Source organism: Mandrillus leucophaeus, unplaced genomic scaffold (assembly GCF_000951045.1).
Source record: "Mandrillus leucophaeus isolate KB7577 unplaced genomic scaffold, Mleu.le_1.0 Scaffold1061, whole genome shotgun sequence".
In the NCBI taxonomy this organism is placed as follows: domain Eukaryota; kingdom Metazoa; phylum Chordata; class Mammalia; order Primates; family Cercopithecidae; genus Mandrillus; species Mandrillus leucophaeus.
In genome coordinates, this window is record NW_012098777.1 from 670,724 (window position 1) to 690,834 (window position 20,111).

Genomic DNA, 20,111 nt, shown 5'->3' on the forward strand with positions numbered 1-20,111 from the left:
CACAGACAATGCTCTATTTGAGCCATGACAAACTTAAAAGATTTCTAACTTAGAAAATTAACCTTATCACCTGGGAAGATTTATGTTAATGTAATTATGTTTTATGTTAAGAAATAATAATATAAAAACTGTAAAATCAACAAAATGTTAAGCAGTTGTTAGTTCACACAGCATTCCTTCAATCTCTCATTATCTCTTCAGGTCTTTACTCAGAAGTCACTGTCTTGGCAAACTCTTGGCTACTCAGACTCAAATTTCACCCCATACACTTCCTTATCTATTTTCCCTGATCTGCTGTTTTTTCCCTTAACATTCAACTATCATACTATATGTTTTACAGATTTATCTGCTTTATGGTCTGTCTTCCATGTTACTATGCAAGCTGGGATTCTTGCCACCATGTATATCAGCAGTTGGCACATAGTGGGCACTGATAAATGCTTGCTGAAAGAATGAAAGAATGAATGGCAATTGATATTTATTGCTGTTAGGGGTGAAAGTTCTACAACAAGTAGTTACATTTCCTTCTCAGGAGTTTAACTCAAGTAAGAGTCAGACTTGACATTAGTATGTTCTTAATCTGTATTTACCTCAGGCAGAATACAAGCTCTGTTCAACCACCACCAGAAAATCTTAATAGAAAATCTCGTATCCTGTCCACTACAAGAGAGGCCTATTCTCCTTTGTATATTATACCAGTTCTACCAGGTGACTTTTTTTTTTTTTTCCTACTGAAGTCCCCTCTAGTGGTACAGTTGGGTGTTGGCTGCCTTAACTCCATCCTTTTCTCTCAGCAACTCAATGTCACCAATGTAAATGATGACAAAACCAGAGGTGACACCTGGTGCCCTCTGTGCTGAAGCAACAACAGAAGGTTATTGTAGGGATTTTTGTTGTTACTTTTTTGTAGAATGCTTGGCTTTTATAGTGTTAGCCTTCATAGCCTTCATAGCTAGCCTAAAGAGTATGTTAGTCTGCATGGTATTTTTCTAAAATATTTTTTTAAAAAAGATTACTTGCTAATAATTAAAAATTATGAGATTTCAAATAAACAACTGTATTTCTTCCTTCTCCTCAAAAATAAAAGATATGGTGCAAATGGTTAATATTTCTTATGACAAAAATATGTGGAGCTGAGAGGTGTTCTACCATAAGTGGGACATTCATTGTTCCCACTCCATCATAAATCCTGCGACTCCCAAGCTAGTTGAGATATTGCAGGCCTAGACTCAGATTCTACTTAACATTTATGTTGGAGCTATTTGGTTTTATCACCCCTGACATACTTTACTCTTTCATAACCTGCCTAACTCTATTAAATTTGGAAGTTCTAAGTCTATTCATAAATAAATGACTAGGTAAAAATATGAATTAGTATCTATAGCAGTGCAAAAAGTGACTACAAAACTTAGCACCATAAAACATTCATTGTCTCACATGGTTTCTGTGGGTCTAGAATCTGGGAGCAGCCACGTGGGAGGTTCTGGTTTGGAGTCTCCCTTGAGGTTACTTTACAGCTGTTGGCTTGTGCTAAAATCTTGACTGAGGCTAGAGGTTCAGCTTTCAAGATGACTAGTTTACATGGCTGCTGGCTGGAGATCTGCCTTTCTTCCAACATGTACTTCTCTATTGGACCGTTTGAGTGTCCTCATAACACGTCAGCTGGCTTTGCCCAAGGACAGTGATCCAAGAGAGGGCAAAGAAGCTCATGTTTTTTATGACTTTGTCCCCAAAGCAACATACCATCACTTCTGCCTTATACTCTCCACTAAAAATGAGACACTACCCACGCTTAAAGGAACAAAAGCTAAGCTCTACTTATTAAAAGGAGAAATAGTAAAGTGTTTATGAAACATATCTTGGTTTAGAGGTCTTGACTGACTCATCAAATAATTGCTTTATTTTGATCTGGGTACTATTCTAAGTAAAACTAAGAGCCTCAAGTGGTTCCAATTTATAATCCTTGAGGTTTAAAAACTTGCGCAAAGTATTCAAAGAGATTTTTTTTAATTCAGCTTTAGGATAAACTACTCGTAAATTTTAGTGAAAGACAAACTTTCAGTTACTTATCATTCAGCACCTATGTAGCCTCTTTGGGGAACCGTCATACACTTGTATATACTAATCACTTCATAGCACAATGACTTGTTTTCTGGATGTGTAATTTCAGGATCACTGTAGACAAATTTCTTTTTAAACATGTGTAACTGCAGTCTTCAGTAATCCCCTGGATATTGGTGAGGTTCCCGTGTTTTACTTTTTCATTGCCTTTATTATATGACTGTAGTATTCAGCCTGAGCAGCAAGCAGGTCATCACATTTTTCTTTTTTTCTTCTCAGAGAGAAAGGGTGGAGGTTTTAAAAGAAGGAGAAGCCTGAGGAGAAGAGAAAGTTTAAAACCAAGCCAGAAAATGTTATAGAGATTCCTCCCCTGATTCTCTTTGGTTATGGACTTTAAATTTTAAATTCTCAGACTGCTAAGTGTATTTCGATATATCCAGTTAACATATTGCCAGTAGAGGCATTAGGCAGTTTTTTGTTTGTTTTGAAGCTGAGTCTCACATTGTCACACAGGCTGGAGTGCAATGGTGCGATCTCGGCTCACTGCAACCTCCACCTCCCAGGTTCAAGCGATTCTCCTGCCTCAGTCTCCCGAGTAGCTGGGATTACAGGCACCCGCCACCACACCTAGTTAATTTTTTTTGTATTTTGAGTAGAGATGGGGTTTCACTATGTTGACCAGGCTGGTCTCGAACTCCTGACCTCATGATCTGCCTGCCCCAGGCTCCCAAAGTGCTGGGATTACAGGCATGAGCCACTGTGCCTGGCCAAGAGGTTTTGTTTGTTTGTTTGTTTGTTTGTTTGTTTTAAATATTTATTCTTTATGTTTCAGGGCTACTCAAATTATGGTGGCAAAAAGGGGTATACTTACACAGCAACTTACTTGTTAAGAGAATTTTAATTTCTGAATGTGGGGTTTCTCTGCAAAGCTGATGTCATATCAGATTCACAGGGTTGACACAATATGGGCATTATGATCTTACTCAAACTTTCTCCTTCTTTCATTTATCAGTTGACAAACCTAACAGACGTTATTTTTAGCTAAGATAGATACCTGTTCCATTTTTTGATACTATATTTACAGCATTGAGCTCTGTAAGTTTAGTCTTCATTTCCTACTCAGAACATGGTCAGCAGAAATATTAGCAGAAATAAACCTTTAGAAAGCCTTAAATATTCCTACGAGGCAACAATTTTATTATACTTTTTTCCCTTAAAAGTCACTGACTTTCCTTGAAATGTTATGCAAGATTTTTAACACCTTTCCTCTAATTTATTGAGTGCATTGCTTATGCTATTTGCTAGTTTGGGTTTCATAAAATACACTGGAAATAAGTTTTTGAAAACATAACGTGGGTGATGATTTAGAGACTGTTGCAGATTACTCAATTACTTTCGGAATTTAAACTCTGCTTATTTTTATTTAAAATATGTACAAAGACTTATAAGATAAAATATTAGTGTTCATTTTCCAATACTGAGTAATATATTGCTTTTTAAAAAAGTCATCTTATAGACACTATAAAACAATTGTCAATAAATTCCTACTGTAAAATAACCTATTTATCAAGTACAACCCTTTTGTTTTATATATAACTTCTGGATATATACAAAGAAAAGAATGTCAATATAATGCTATATAAATAGCACAGAAATTGCCCAAAGACTCAAAAGAAAATTGGAGACTTAAATACAAGATAGTTTCTCTTTTACACATTTAAATTCCTCATCTGAAGAAAAACTATTTAAAAAAAAACTGATTCTAAGAAATAATTTAGAAACAAAAAAAAGTAAGAGGTATAGCAGAAGGACAGTAGTTTAAGAATAAGCTTAAGCAAATGAAAACCACTAAACATCTGATGAAGTATTCTATCACATATCTGGAAATTCCCAACTAGGGAAACACAGAGAGTGCTTTAAGGACCAAATTCACAGGCATCAGATAACAACTTTGACATTTCCATAGAATTCTACTTTTCAAAAAGTACATTCATTTAGAACTTCAGGTGATTCTCACAACTTTGTGATATAGGCAGATAGTTTCATGTCTATTTTCCCTATAATAAAAATTGAAATAGAGATCATCTTAATACTTAAGTTTTTTTTAAAACAATCTCCTTTTTTCCTTCCTTCACGAGAGAGGAAGACTCATTCTTAAATAATAATTTGCAATATTTAAACCTTATTCACCTTCACCTAGATATTTTTAATTTAATTGAAAATCAAAGATAAAAACATATTTTTGTCTAGAAAATGGATTCCCAATTCTGTCTCAATTAACCACTATTTATTAACATATACTCATGAACATTAGCAAAAAATATATATAATAAAACAAAAGCAACAAAAATACCCTCACAAACCTGAGAAACTAAATGTTCTCAAATGGCTAAAAGATTTAGAATATAGAATTAAAAGGCATAATTTTTTACCCATATAAATAAATATAAAAATATATTCAAATGAGATTTTCATAAATTATATAAGTTTTTTAAAGTTATTCTGACTATAACACAATATTCAAAATTATACATATTAAATAATTTTCTGATTATCATCCTGTAACCAAATGCAATTACTGAAATTCTATGTAGATTATCCAGTTCTCACACCCTTCACCTACTGCGAACATCAGCTTAGAGTTAGCCATTCACTAAATCAAAACTCAGCCATCCTCACCAAAGAGTTCTTCTTTATGCTATCCACTCAACATCTTCTGAAAAATTCAAACTGTCTTCTTAAACTGAAACTTACATTTCAAAAATGAGCTTCTAATATCAATATAGTAGAGGTTAATTATTTGCTCCATGGCAGCCACACCTCCCTTTTAGTTTCCTAATCATTTTACTTACCTGGCACCTTTTTTTCCCCTAGAAGATCGAATTCAAAGAAATGGAAATAAGACTCAAATAAGTAAAATTTTTACTCACTCTGAAACACTGAAAAGAATTATTCAATGGGAAATTATTTCAATCATTGGTCAAATGGACCCTGTTGTCTTGTCTTTTGAATTCTATCCATGGATCAAGCTGTTCTTTATTAAATGGAGATAAGCCAGGTTTGACTTTATCGTGACAAATGCACAAGGCCCTTACACTTTAGAGGACTATAGTAGAACACAGAAAATAATAATTATAAAATAATATAAGTCATAGTACACCAAGAATCAGTAACAGTAAAGTTAGTATTGCTAACGCTAAGTTTCTGATCTGGATAATCTTATAAGTCTGTTTGCTAAAGAGGAAAAGAAGGAAGAGAAGAAAACCTCGCAGAAGTGTGCAATTTGAATGTAGTTCTGGTGTTAGCAGTAACTTTCCTAAGATTTTAACAAGTCATAATAAATCAGCCCTCATTCAATACAAAGCAACCAAGCTATAGAATCATTTCACTTACCCATGATGGTTAGGGCTGTAGCTTTTGTTAATTCTTCTTTCATTGACTCGATTACTTCTAAATTACCACCATCCAGGTTGCATCTATTGATGGTTCCATTCCCCGAACTGATCCAATAAAGCTTGTTTTCCACATAGTCTATCGATAGACCTGTAATTAAATTTTACAACTTAAACATAATGATAGCCACTTAAATTGTAATATTCACCTAGCACCACTGGATTTGAGGGCAAAGAATAAGTTGAAAGCTCAGATTTTTGTCTTTACAAATAAGATCTGGCTAATAGGAAACTACACATATGTTGTTTTCGGTTTTTTTGTTGTTGTTGTTGTTTATTTCTTAGAGACAGGGTCTCACCCCGTCATTTAGACTGGAGTGTAGTGATGCAATCATAACTCACTGCAGCCTCAGACTCCTTGGATCAAGCAATCCTCCCGTCTCAGCCTCCTGCATAGATAGGACTACAAATGCGCACCACTAGGCCCAGCTAATTTTTTTCTTTTTTTTTTTTTTTAAATAATGGGGGCTCACTATTTTGCTCAGGCTGGTCTTGAACAACTGGGCTCAAGGAATCCTGTCACCTTGGTCTCCCAAAGTGCTGGGATTACAGGCATGAGCCATGGCACCCAGCCAACATAAACAGTTTTAACTGACAGAGAAACATTATACTTTTATAGGCACTTAACAGTTATCTCTATGGATTACTGACCTAATCTTGTTCCTCTGAAAGAAATTACAGTTCAATTTTACAGATACAAAAAATAGTACCTAGAGTAGATAAGAAATCTGTGTTCATAGCTAGTTAGTGGACATTCCAGATATTTTTAGAAAGTTTCTGTTTCCAAATTGAGTGCCTGCCCTCTTCATTATGCCACTTTGCCTCAGAAAGTTTTAATGTGTAATGACTCATTCGGGATACTAATTTAACTGATGAAATTTATAATTACTCATCTATTTTCCATAAAATTTACTTAGGCAGTTACAGATTTAAATTGGTGATTTCATCCCTCTTCAAGTAAATCCAAAAATGGAAGATTTTCAGCAAATAGTAATTTTACCAAAGCACAGAATTAAAATGCGCTCATTTGGAGGCTGATATGGGGGAGATAAATCTTTCGGCAAGTGAGTGAATCAAGTCAATGGCTTAAGACGCTAATCTCGACATGGCACAGTGTGTCACTGGAGGTAAGGCTGGACTTTATTGTATTTTATGGGCAACTTCACATATTATAGTGGTGGCCATCATTTTCAGAGGTCTCAGGGTAGGTACTTTTTGTTTGCTAAAGGTCCTTGGCACACATCTACTTAACTACTGTCATGCTCAGCAGCATCAGTATCCACATTTTAACAATAACTCTGTGGAACCATGTTGGCCTTCTGTGATCCATAATTACTCATGGAACAGTGCATGTGGGCATATACTCAGGCAGACAATGCAACCAACTGTTCCTGGGATCTCTCTCAGAGAATAAAGTGGACAAATCACAGATCATTCCTTCCCTTAAAAAACAATGAAAGGAAAGAAGGGCAGATGATTGAAAAGACACACAGATTCAAGTGCATTGAGAGAAGGTGAAATATAGCCTAATAATTCTCAATTACAGGGATTCCCAGGACAAAGAATGTGAATAATTATAGGCATTTAACAGTTATCTCTATGGATTAGATCCTCTTCCCCCACCCCGCCCCCCAAGAGTTGGGGTCTCACTCTGTTGCCCAGGCTAGAATGCAGTGGAACAATCATAGCTCACTGCAGTTTTGAAATCCTGGGCTCAAGTGATCCTACCACATCAACCTCCTGAGCCGCTGGAATTACAGGTGTGAGTCACCTTGCCTAGTTCTTTTACTTTTTCTTTTAATACGTGTATGATTCTATTTTTGGAAAGACCAAGGTAAAGCTAGTTTATGCTCAGAGTCAGGATGTGTGGAATGTGAGGTAACGATTGGCCACAGGGCTACTGTGTTTCTAATTAAATTCTGTTTCTTGATCTGGGCGCTGGTTATATAGGCAAATTCATTTAATCAACATTCATCAAGCCATATATTTAGGATGGTTTACTTTTCCATATGTATGTGATTCTACCATATACAGTTTATATTTAAAATGTGGGAGGAAGTTAGGGAGTATAGGAAGTGTGAACAAAATAAATAAAACCTCCTAAATCAATTCAATACACAATGCCAAGGAATTTAAAGAAGTGGGGGTTTCACAGAAGAAAGAATTTTGTCTCTCTCTCTTTTTTTTTTTTTGGATCTGAGTTCACCCAGAGTCTATTATTCAATGTCTTTGCTTCTGGACTGTGACTAGAGGAAGCAGACTTTGTCATAGTCAGCTTATTATATTTGCTGTGTAGCATGATGACTAGAATAGAGAAGAAAAATAATAAACATCAAATAAATGGATAGACTATTTAGTTAATTCCATTATGAAACTATAGCTTGTTTTCAAAGAGTTCTGCCTAGGAAAGTTTAGTTATCTTCCCAACTGAATTTTTAAATGTACTACTTATACCCAGATACTATAACAAGTACAGAGGAAGAGCAATGATTCAACAGCTCTACTTAGTATGGCTTAAATATTTAAACTAATTTTAACATTGAATAGCATCAAATTAATAGTTTTAAGGTTCACAAAAACGATATTTAAAGTTTCTCTATTAATCTCTCTCTATATATATGCACGGATGCATATCACATAACTCCTTCCATGTATCTTCTTTCCTGTTAAATATATTAGCTTAACCCTTAAATGTTCTTGGGTGCATGTATTCTCAGGTTCATAAAACAGAATTGCAATGCTTTACATTATTAATATTAATTTCAAAAACTGGTGACATATGCTTTATATTCACAGTATAGATATATATAGAAGTATAATACATATCTCTGAAGTTTATTAATGCAAATGTTTTTGCATCATAAGATTTTTCATTTTGTTATTATCATTCACTTAAGTCCTAACAACACTAAATGATTAATTGGTATAAATGGTGTTGGAGTAATTTCTGAATCAGTTCTCTGTTCTGCTAATATTTTAAAAAATGAATCACTAGGCAGTGAACAAAATTGTTTAATGCAATTAAAACTACTCAGTGATGTTAGAATGCCAAATCAATATCCATGAGAAAACAGGTCAAACGTGAGCATATTTATAAAACTGTCCTGGAACCTATGCAAAGAAATATAATTATGTCTGTACTAAAGGATCCTCAGAATGGGTGACTGAAATTTGAAAATCTTCAAAAGGGCCATAGAATCTGTCTAAAGAACATATCAGTTGTAACACAGTCTTGTTTTTATAAGACATATTTAACTAATTTTTGAAGCATCTGAATCTGGCTATCAAATGAGAAAATCTAGATAGAATAACATAATAAGTATATATTTAAAAAGTCACCATTTAAATCGAGAAAAAACTTTAGGAAGTGAAAAAATTATCTTTTTTGCCTATCTTTTCTATTTTTATGAAAATACAGTTAACCCTTATGCTTTAATTCTAACATTCCTTATTATCAGTCCCAAATTTTCCTTTATATATTATTTTATTTGAACATTTTAATTTAAATAGACCAGCTTAATTTTTATGGAGACAATGAAAATTGCAAAAATTATGTAATTTCTCTCATAATAGAAATATTCTACATATTAATATAAGAAACAACTAAATATTTTTAAATAATGTAATTTACCTACATACAGCATTTCATATATTATTGAAAAAATTACGTTTATTAAGTTTTAAGTGTTGTTGCAATTAAGACTAGGCAGTTCATTTTGTGTGTCTCATTTATTTTCTAAGCGGCTCAAAATTAAATAAACATGCAATATGGAGTTAAAATAAAAATGGAAGGGTATAAAAAAGGAATTTTAAAAATTAAGAATTAAGGCTTTCAATAGATAATTTTTAATACATTTCCATCACTTAGCAAATTTAACTTCAAAATTCTTATCCCTAGCTGGGAATTATACTTATCTGGAAAGTCATTTTAAAATATTGATCCTACAGCCCCAGTCCACAAAATTTCAGTTTAATTGGTTTGGGCTGGTCCTGGGCCTCAGTATTTTTAAAATATTTCTCCAGGTAATTTTGTGACACACAATTTTTAAAAACATATTCTAAACACTGCATATTTTTATAAGCTTTCAAATGTAATATTTTAGTAAATTCAACTGGGCCATTTAAATTTTTCTGGAAAGAGTATTACAATGGTGAATCCTTTGGAGACAGGGAAATGGTAGAGATGTAGATATGGGAAATAGACACACCATGAATATTAAAATGTAGAGGATTAACTTCTAGGCCTCTACACAGCTATAAAAATATAATCAAAATCTTCTAAATATTCTTTTTCTGGCACTAACTTCAGACAGTAGAAAACAACTCCTACTTCTGGGACTGTGAAAGTTTTAGAAACTGGTCATTGAAAACACAAAATATAGAGAAACACCAATAAATTACATCACATGCTATACCTGTAGAAGAATCATAATATTTGAAATATCCGAAAATGAACATTTTTTCAGACTTCATCAGAAATGGCATGACAATTCCGATTCCTGGGGCAGAACTGTTTTGGAAACATTAAAACTTTAGCTCTGATGGAGGCTAGTTATTACATGGGGAAGTATTCACTATTAGGCTATCTCAAGAAATGCTTTATCCATCCTGAGAATATTTGGATTTTGCTGGGTAAAGAATGGGTGTGCTGGCTGGGCTCTGTGGCTCATGCCTGTAATCCCAGCACTTTGAGAGGCCAAGACGGGTATATTACTTTCAGTTGAGAGTTCGAGAACAGCCTGGCCAAAATGGCAAAACTCCAACTCTACTAAAAACACAAAAAAATTATCCAGGTGTGGTGGCACACGCCTGTAGTTCTAGCTACTCGGGAGGCTGAGGTAGGAGAATTGCTTGAACCCAGGAGGTGGAGGTTGCAGTGAGCTGAAATCATGCCACTGCACTCCAGCCTGGGCAACAGAGTGAGACTTTGTCTCAAAAAAAAAGAAATAAAAAAAGAATGTGCTGAGGAAACCCAAGCACTTTGTCTGTTCCATCCCTGGCTTCTCTGTGAAGTGAAGACAAATCAAGGTGCTAGGCTTCAGTTACCTTGTCTAAGTATTTCTGGCAGCCTTGCCCTGGCTACTGCACCATTGTGAGGTGGTAATGATAAGAATAATGCCTCATACAATTGTGTCTGACACATGGAAAGCATGAAGTAAATGTTAGCTATATTTTTGAGTGGTATAAATGTTTATACTGCCCTTTCAAAGTAAGGTTCTATTCTAAAGCCTGCAACCATCTCTCTGGTAATCCCATAACTGATAATTTGGAGATAATCTAATTATTTAAAATGTTGAGATTGTGTACTTCATTCGTAATCACAATATTCTCTCTTGCTTCAGCCTCCCATATCGCCCTGCTAATTTTTTGTATCAAATATTTTTTATAGAGACAGGTTTTGCCACGTTGCTCAGGCTGGTCTTCAACTTCTGGTCTGAAGTGATTCTGCCCGGCTCAGCCTCCCAAAGTGCTGGAATTATAGGCATCAGCCACCATGCCTGGCCTACATTAAATTTTTTAAAAAAATATTCAGTAAAAGCACATTATTTTAAAAGAACATTATTCAATAATTAGTTGAGTATACTACCTTTATCTTACCCCGATCTAAATCCTTCCTGGAAATTACCCTTCTCATTTCACCCTGTCAGTTACAGAGCTAAAGTGATCCCTTACTACTTACCCTATTCAAGGTAAGATTTCAACATTTCCTCCATCCTTCCTAACATAACTCATTTTACCTCGAACAGTTTATCCATATTCCGAGCCCTTATGAGTAGCAAAATTTATGTGCCTTGTGAAAATAACACACACAGAAATAGAGGAAAAACCAGAATCAACGAAATTATTTTTAAGTGTTTTCTTTTAAAAGAATTTTAAAAGCTTTAATACCTATAGTTTTATAACTTTCCAAAACTATATTTTATAGCTTGATAAGTAAAATAGAACAAAATATTTTTAAAGCACTGGATTGTGTCACTCAAATATTTTTAAACTAGTTCCTGACAACATAATGCTAAATATTTCCTTATGTTAGATTTTCTACGCATATAGAAAAATTCACAGTTTTGTACACGTATCATCCTCTTTTATGCCTTTTATGCCTGCTTTTCCTTTCTGGTAAGAATAAGGAAAGTCCCTCCTCTTTCTGTTGTTTCTTAAACAAAAAAAAAAAAGTTACTTTTTTCAAGATCCCATAGAAATTCCAAAATATCATCAATTTGGTTACAATTTTTTTTTTCTAAATTTCTTCCCCATAAAATATTAGTTATTTTCAGTATCTACTTATCTAATCTGTATGATGAACATAGTACTCATGAAAAATATTGAGTGTTTTTGTTTTGTTTAACTCAACTAAAAATCTCATTCAAATGGCTTTTAATTATCTGTGATTTTTTTCCTTTACTGAACTATGTCCTCCTTGAGGATGGTACCAGGTTTTATTTTTAGGGTCTAGTACCTAATGTACACTTCACAATCTTTTCAAAAAATTAACTCCCAGTTGGGCACGGTGGCTCACGCCTGTAATCCCAGCACTTTGGAAGGCTGAGGCGGGCGGATCACAAGGTCACGAGATCGAGACCATCCTGGCTAACACGGTGAAACCCCGTCTCTATTAAATATACAAAAAATTAGCTGGGCGAGGTGGCGGGCGCCTGTAGTCCCAGTTACTCGGGAGGCTGAGGCAGGAGAATGGTGTGAACCCGTGAGGTGTAGCTTGCAGTGAGCCCAGATCGCGCCACTGCACTCCAGCCTGGGAGACAGAGCGAGACTCCGTCTAAAATAAAAAAAAGAAATTACCTCCCCCGCACCCTCAACTTAAAAACATTTGAATTAAATGAGTAAATGAATAATCAGATGAAAGTATAATACATTTAAATTATTTGTGTGCTAGCATGCATAATTATAATATTAGTTTTCAACTCCTCTGGCCTTTTTTGTAACCTATTTGTAACATTTCTTTTGAGATGTGCAATCTTACATGGAATGTGCTTCCTACATAATAATAGTGATTGTGCTCAGTAATAAGTATATATCAATAACAGAAATATATTACATTGAACAAGGAAACCTATCCAGGACTTTTTTTAAAACTTTACTTCTAAAAACTGAGGTTCCTTATATTATTTGATGTGGTAAAAAAGTGCTTAAGAATGTTATCTACGAATGTAATTCACAATCTACTTCATACAGTGTATGAGTTGGAATGAAGTAATAGAAAATGCCTGGTAGATTTCTAGAAAATGTACTTCAAGTTTAAGTAAGCAAATGACTTTCAATTGGGATTATATTGAAAATAAAGGGAAAGCCGGGAGTGGTGACTCAAGCCTGTAATCCCAGCACTTTGGGAGGCTGAGGCGGGTGGATCACAAGGTCAGGAGTTCAAGACCAGCCTGGCCAATATGGTGAAACTCCATCTCTACTAAAAATACAAAATTAGCCACTCGGGAGGCTGAGGCAGGAGAATTGCTTGAATCCAGGAGGCAGAGGTTGCAGTGAGCCAAGTCGTGCTATTGCACTCCGGCCTGGGCGACAGACTGAGACTCCGTTTCATTTAAAAAAAAAAAAAAAAAAAAGAATAAATGGGAAACACCAAATAAATAAAAAAATATATATATAGTACACAAGATTCCTAAGAAAAGCCATGAAGGGTAATGTTGATTAACAAGCCCAACCCAAGTTCCTTTACATGAGGCATAAGGGATAAAATTCATAATATAAGGGCATTTTAAACATAAAAATCACTGTAAGTAGTAAACAAAAATCCTCCGATATGTGAACTGCTCTAAGCATTTAATATATCCAAGACTGAGCAATAAATCTTAATTGAGACTATTTAGCTCAACAATGGATAACTGGAATGCTGATGCTGATTTGTATTTAACAGAAACAAAGTTTCCTAAATTGCCTGAAGGCTGCAATTACTCAGTCTTTAGTGACACACACTCATGAAAAACAAACATGAGTGTTTTCATATGATTATGATGCACTTCTATTTTAAGTATGTAACACGTCGATTTAACAGCAAACAAGCAAGGGAAGTCAGTGAATTACAATATAAAAACAATTCCTCAAACTAGAAAGTCTAATGTATCAGTGGCATTGCCATTTCAAAGCAATTAAAGATTCAGAAGTAATTATTTGTGAGGCACAATTGGCTAAGAGGTGAAATTGGTTCTTGCACACTCCTGGCTGCTTAGAAAAGTCAACTGTTGTGTCCTAACTGGGTCCATATTTCTTAGGAGTAAGCTAGTTCTGAGTTGTTCCCTTTCCCACATTCTATGCTTGAAAAGTATCCGTTTTATTCTCTGATCTTTGCTGAGGTCAAGTAATTGCTATATGCAATCAGCCCCTCTGGGCACAGCATAATGGTTAAGATTTAATATGGTTTTGGAAGCAAATAAACTTGGATTTGAATCCCAGCTTTCATCGTGGAACACCTTCTTTCAACAAGACTCAGTTTCTGAATCTATAAAGGAGAAAAAGAACTTCTTCCAGAAATAATTGTTATCAGATGATAAATGCAAAGCATTTTGAAAGTGGCTGACGTATTGCAAGTGCTTAAAAATTAGTCACTATAATTTTATATTATTTTTGTTGCCAGAGTGATCATGGTTCTACCATATGAAAGATCTCAGTAAGTGCCTGCAGACACAAAGGTGTGGCCTCATGATGAGAATACAGGTACTATAAAGGGTATTAGGTAATAATTGCTATGAGCTAATTAATGCTTCTCCATTTTTACAAGGCAGAATGTAGTGTTTTCTCCTCACATTCTGGAAAAAAAAATTAAAATGTATAATCTGACAACAATATGCATGAGAAGAAATTCAATTGAACAGTGGCTCTTCTTTTCTTAATTGTTTAATTTTCTTCACTGAAATTTAAGGAATACTGTAGGCAGTTTGTGCCAGAGCTCACACAGACTCATCATTAAATAATAATTACAATAATTGCTTGCAATAAGTAAATGCAATTACAATGAGTAAATAATGCAGTGATTAATGCCCTTATGTATTTGAGCATTTCATGGTGTGATGATCATGTACGCCAGCAACAACAGGTTTGTATTTATTTTTTTCACACATTCACATATCCATTCACAGTACTGTAAAATTCCATTTTAGAAATCACTCAGTGGAATAGTTCTGAAGGAATCTTTTAAAGTGGTATTACCATGACACGGACTCCTTAGAATATTTCAAATATCCTATGTCAAGTGTTTCCTTGTGAAACAACTTTGATTCTATATTAAATAGTAGTTTAAGTTTATATATAAAACACAGAAATATTTTATCCAATTATTTGCATAGCAGTGTTAAATTATTCAGAAAGACAGAAAAAATAATAAAATATTAGTCTTAGCAAACTACTACAGGAACAGAAAACCAAATAACACATGTTCTCACTTATAAGTGAAAGCTGAATGATGCGAACTCATGAACACAAAGAAGGGAACAAGAGACACTGGGGTCTACCTGACAGTGCAAGGTGGGAAGAGGGAGGGAGAGGAGCAGAAAAAAAGAGCTATTGAGTACTAGGTTTCATACCTGGGTGAAATAATCTGAACAACAAACCCCAATGACACAAGTTTACATACATAACAAACCTTCACATGTACCTCCGAACCTAAAACAAAAGTTTAAAAAAATAGCAAAAGGAGGCCTGGTGCGTTGGCTCAAGCCTGTAATCCCAGCACTTTGGGAGGCCAAGGCGGGGGGATAATGAGGTCAGAGATCGAGACCATCCTGGGCTAATGTGGCAAAACCCCACCTCTACTAAAAATACAACAAAAATAGCCGGGCGTGGTGGCGGGTGCCTGTAGTCCCAGCTACTCGGGAGGCTGAGGCAGGAGAATGGTGTGAACCCGGGAGGCGGAGCTTGCAGTGAGTTGAGATGGTGCCACTGCACTCCAGCCCGGGAGGCAGAGCAAGAATCTGTCTCAAAACAGGAAAAAAAAAAGCAAAAGAAATTTTAAATTAAAAAAAAAAAAGGAAACACAATAATCTGAAATTCTTTAGTATTTTCTCTTAATTAGTAAGAAATATAAGCTATTAAATGTATTTTAAGAAAATAATTGAGGCATGCACAGTGAAAATACTCTAACTTAAAAAAAATTACTATGCACTGTACTTTTAATCTGGTTTAATCATATGAGGCCTTTTGGGATAGATCAAAAATTACAATTAATAGGTTTGAAATAAATGAGGGATTACTGTAAAAATTTTTTGATTTCATCTTTATTCCCTGTGCTAAGAAGATTCGTCAATAAGTAAATAACTTGGCTATATTTATTTTTGTCTGTTCTTTAATTTTATGAGAAATCTGTCACTGAGGTGCTAATGAGAGTCCAAAGGGCACAGCGTGAGAGAGGGGAAGCTAGAGAAACAGCAAGAGGAATAAATGGAGAAGAAAATTTAGAAGTATAACATTTCCAACTTTTTCTTCCTAGCTAGTCATATACTTATATAGCAACCCAGGTTCTTCTACATAATATTTGTATATCATATTTTGAGAAAATAATGGTATAAATGTAAATCTGAGAGCACTTTAATATTTTTTTACTCCTTGGATACATCAAATGAAATGCAACATGAATTCATACCTAGGTCACCAAGTATGCACTTCCAGTGGAAATATTCTTTCTAAATATCACATATTCACAAATTAATCTTACTCTACTGAGACATATCAATAAATCTTAGGTTTAGTCAATCTTGTAGAGACTCTTGCTATGGGATAGGAAACAGTATTCACTTCATTCAACAAATATTTATTGAAAATCGACTTACGTGCCAAAATTGTGCTATAAATTGAGAATATAATGGCAAATAAAGCAGATATGGTCCCTACCTTTGTAGTGCTTTCCTTTTAGTTGATGAGGCAGTAGGTAATCATATATTCAACAAACAAATTAAAAATGTAAATGATAACAGAGTTAAAAAGTAAAATACAGTCCTAAAAGTGTCTGTTTTAGATGACTTCAACCTGGTCACAGAGGCCAGGGAAGGATTCTCGGAAAGTAACACTTGGCTTTTAGATAAGGGTGAGTGAACTAAATTAAGAGGAGACAGGAGAAATTTCTGGGCAAATAAACTTGTTAAAATGTAATATTTGTGAAAAGAGTAAAAATTGGGAGAATATCAAAGAAGGAAAATTAGGCTGGAGTGGGAAGTTTTGGTCACACTGCACTTCCGTTTAGTTTCTAAACTCCATAAGGAAACTGTTCATATCACTTTTGTTCATGTTGTCTCCCAGTAACTGACACATTATAGGAACTACTTTTTTTTTAGTTTTTTTCTTCAAGACTCCCACATACATACAAACCAACATGTGGATCTTTACCATGTTCCTTATGTTTTGTTTTGTTTTTTCTTATCGGGATGTAAACATTGCAAAGCCAGTATTACATAAAGTCCTCTGTATCATCCACAGTGCCCAACATAACGCATTTAACACATTAAGATAGTAGCTGTGTATGATATTAGTAGTAACATAATAATTCATGTATTTTGAAGAATTTAGATTTTAAAAAGAAGGATCAATTGTGGAATTTTTTTTTTTTTCCTTTAATAGAGCTCTTATTTAGATTTTAGGTAAACAATTATGGAAATCAATGTTTGCACCAACATATACAAAAGTACTACACTTGCAAGGATATACATCAGTGGATAAACTACAGAAAAGTTTGTGTTTAAAACGTATGATGATTACTTTTATGTGTCAACATAGCTAGGCTGTGATACCCAGTTATTCAATCAAACATTATCCTCAGTGTTGCCGTGAAAGTATTTTGTGGATGTGATAACCATCTGCAATCAGTTGACTTTAAGTAAGGGAGATTATTCTCAAAAATCTGGATGGCCCTGACCTGATTCAATCAGTTGAAAGGCCTTATGAACAGAATTGAGGTTTCCCTGATAAACTAACTCATTTTGTGGTCTTCAGCTTCAGCTCCTGCCTGAGAGTGTCAAGCATGTCTTTAGTGACAGCCTGTCCAAGGATTTCAGATTTGCCTAGCCAGTTTTCAGGATCTCATAAGTCAACATTTTGCAACAAATAACATATATGTAGGTATACATATACAGCAGGTCCTTGAATAACATTTTGGTATAACATTGACAAGGAAAAAAATTATCCCCATCTGGGTTCACTGTCTGTATGGAGTTTGCCTGTTCTCCCCATATCTGTGTGGGTTTTCTCTGAGTGCTCTGGTTTCATTCCGCATCTTAAAAATGTTCATGTTAGGTTAATCGACATGTTCAAATTGTCCCAGTCGAAGAGACTGACATCATCAAAATTGCAGAAGAGAAGCCAGATGGTTTCACTGTCCCCAACAGAAAACCAAAAATAATTATCCAGTGCCAAGATGATCACCAGCAATATCCAGGAACTGAAATCTGAGGCTGAGATGATCCCTGAAGCCACAGAGAGTGAAAAACTCTGAGCAGACAGTAAGAGAAATAAATGGGCCTTTCTATTCATAATGCACCTCCCCCAATCTGCCAAGCACCATGCATGAATGATTCCTCCTAGACTCATGGTTTTTCTACACTGGAAAAAATGAGATCAAGGCAGAGCCTGCTTCCTCAGCATCTTGGATCCCCTTTTAAGAAAACTATTACTGTCTGGACCCACAGGAAGAATCATGAGGGTCTGCAGGGAGAAAACCCCTGAGGGCAGCTAGAGACACAGAGGGGAGGTGGGATTAGAAATCCTAGACTCTGAAATACTGTTCTTTATCTCAGCCAAGGGGACACCAAATAAAAGTAGCTATTCAGTAGCAACACACTGTAGGAGGCAATCTCAATGAGTATTCTGAGCATGAAGCCCCAACCAGTCTCCTACAGAGCCAAGGTATCCTCCTTAGGTATCCCACTCCAATTCAGGACCAGAAGTGTTCTGAATACTTGTGAGAGTCAAGGCAAATTTGGGATTAAGATACCATCTAATGCCGAAAAAATAATAATAATAGAAAAAAAAAAGCCATCAATCTAGGATTAAGTGGATTTACAAGTGACTGCAAAGACACTCTAAGCAAACATACCCTAGAAAACCAACACAAGCCAGATACGAGTAAAAGGCCTTCAATAAAAAGCTATAGACATATATCCATAAGAAACAACAGAAAACAGGGAACCAAGACCTCCTCAAATGAACAAAACAAAGAGCCAGTGACTAACCCTAATGAGACAGCAATTTGTGAGCTCTCAGATTAAGAATTCAAAATGTATACTTGTGCCATGTTGGCGTGCTGCACCCATCAACTCGTCATTTACATCAGGTATGTAACAAACCTGCACGTTATGCACATGTACCCTACAACTTAAAGTATAATAATAATAAATAAATTAAAAAAAAAAAAAAGAATTCAAAATGGTAGTTCTGAAGAAACTCACTGAAAGGTTACGGACAAAGCAAGGATCCTAAAAGCATCAAGAGATAAGAAGCAAATAACACATAAAGGAGTTCCAATTCACTTGGCAATAGACTTCTCAATGAAACCATGTAGGCCTGGAGAGAGTGGGGTGACATATTTAAATTGCTGAAAGAAAAAAGCTGCTAAGCAAGAATATTGTACCCAGAAAGCTTTCCTTCAAACATGAAAGATACATACAGTCTTTCCCACACAAACAAAAGCTGAGGGAACTCACAATCACTAGATCCATCTTACAAAAAAAAAAAAAATTCTAAAGGGAATTCTTCTATATGCAAACAAACAAACAAAAAAAAAAATTAAAGAGATGCTAATGTGCAAAAAGAAAACATTTCAAGGTCTAAAACTCATTGATGAAAGTAAGCATAAAGACAAATTCATAATACTCTAAAAACAAGTAACAAAATGGCAGTAATAAGTCCTTACTTATCAAACACAATATTAAATGTAAATGGATTAAATTCTCCAATTTTTAAAAGACACAAAGCAGCTGATTTTTTTTTTTATTCAGGCTTTTTTTTACTTAGGCTATATGCTACCTGTAAGAAACTCATTTCACCTATAAAAAGACACACATAGGCTGAAAGTGAAGAGATGGAAAAAGATAGCCCATGTAAATAAAAATCAAAAGCAGAGCAAGAATAACTATTCTTATATTAGATAAAACAGACTAAGTCAAACTTAAAAAGAGACAAAGAAGGTCAATATATAATAAAAAAGAAGTCAATTCAGTAGTGGGATATAATAATTCTAAATATATATGTCTCCAACACCAAGGTAACCAAATATAAAAACCAAACATTAATAAATCTAAAGGAAGAGAGAGACTGTAACGCAATAATAGTGGAGGAATTTAACACCTCACTCTCAGTAATTGACAGAACATTGAGACGGAAAATCAACCAAGAAACAGTGGCTTTAAACTATACTCTAGACTAAATGAATCAAACTGACATTTACAGAGTATTTTCTCCAACAGTTACAGAACATACATTCGTCTCATCAGCACATGCAACATTTTCTGGAATAGACTCTATGTAAGGCCACATAAGTCTAAAATAAGTCTCAACAAATTCAAAAAAGTCAAAATTGTATCAAGTATCTCTCTGACCACAATGGGATAAAACTAGAATTCAATAATAAGAGAAATTTTAGAAACAATA

General features: G+C 34.7%; 1 protein-coding gene across 1 annotated transcript in view; it reads right to left on the minus strand.

Annotated features, from left to right (window-relative positions):
• Positions 1–20,111, minus strand: part of LRP1B (low density lipoprotein receptor-related protein 1B) — a gene marked incomplete at its 5' end in the record, with an annotated part of 705,068 nt that overhangs the window by 640,657 nt on the left and 44,300 nt on the right. Inside the window, one exon of the mRNA XM_011984332.1 lies at positions 5,455–5,604. Coding sequence (XP_011839722.1) covers positions 5,455–5,604 — 150 coding nt within the window. The remainder of the gene's footprint in view (positions 1–5,454; positions 5,605–20,111) is intronic.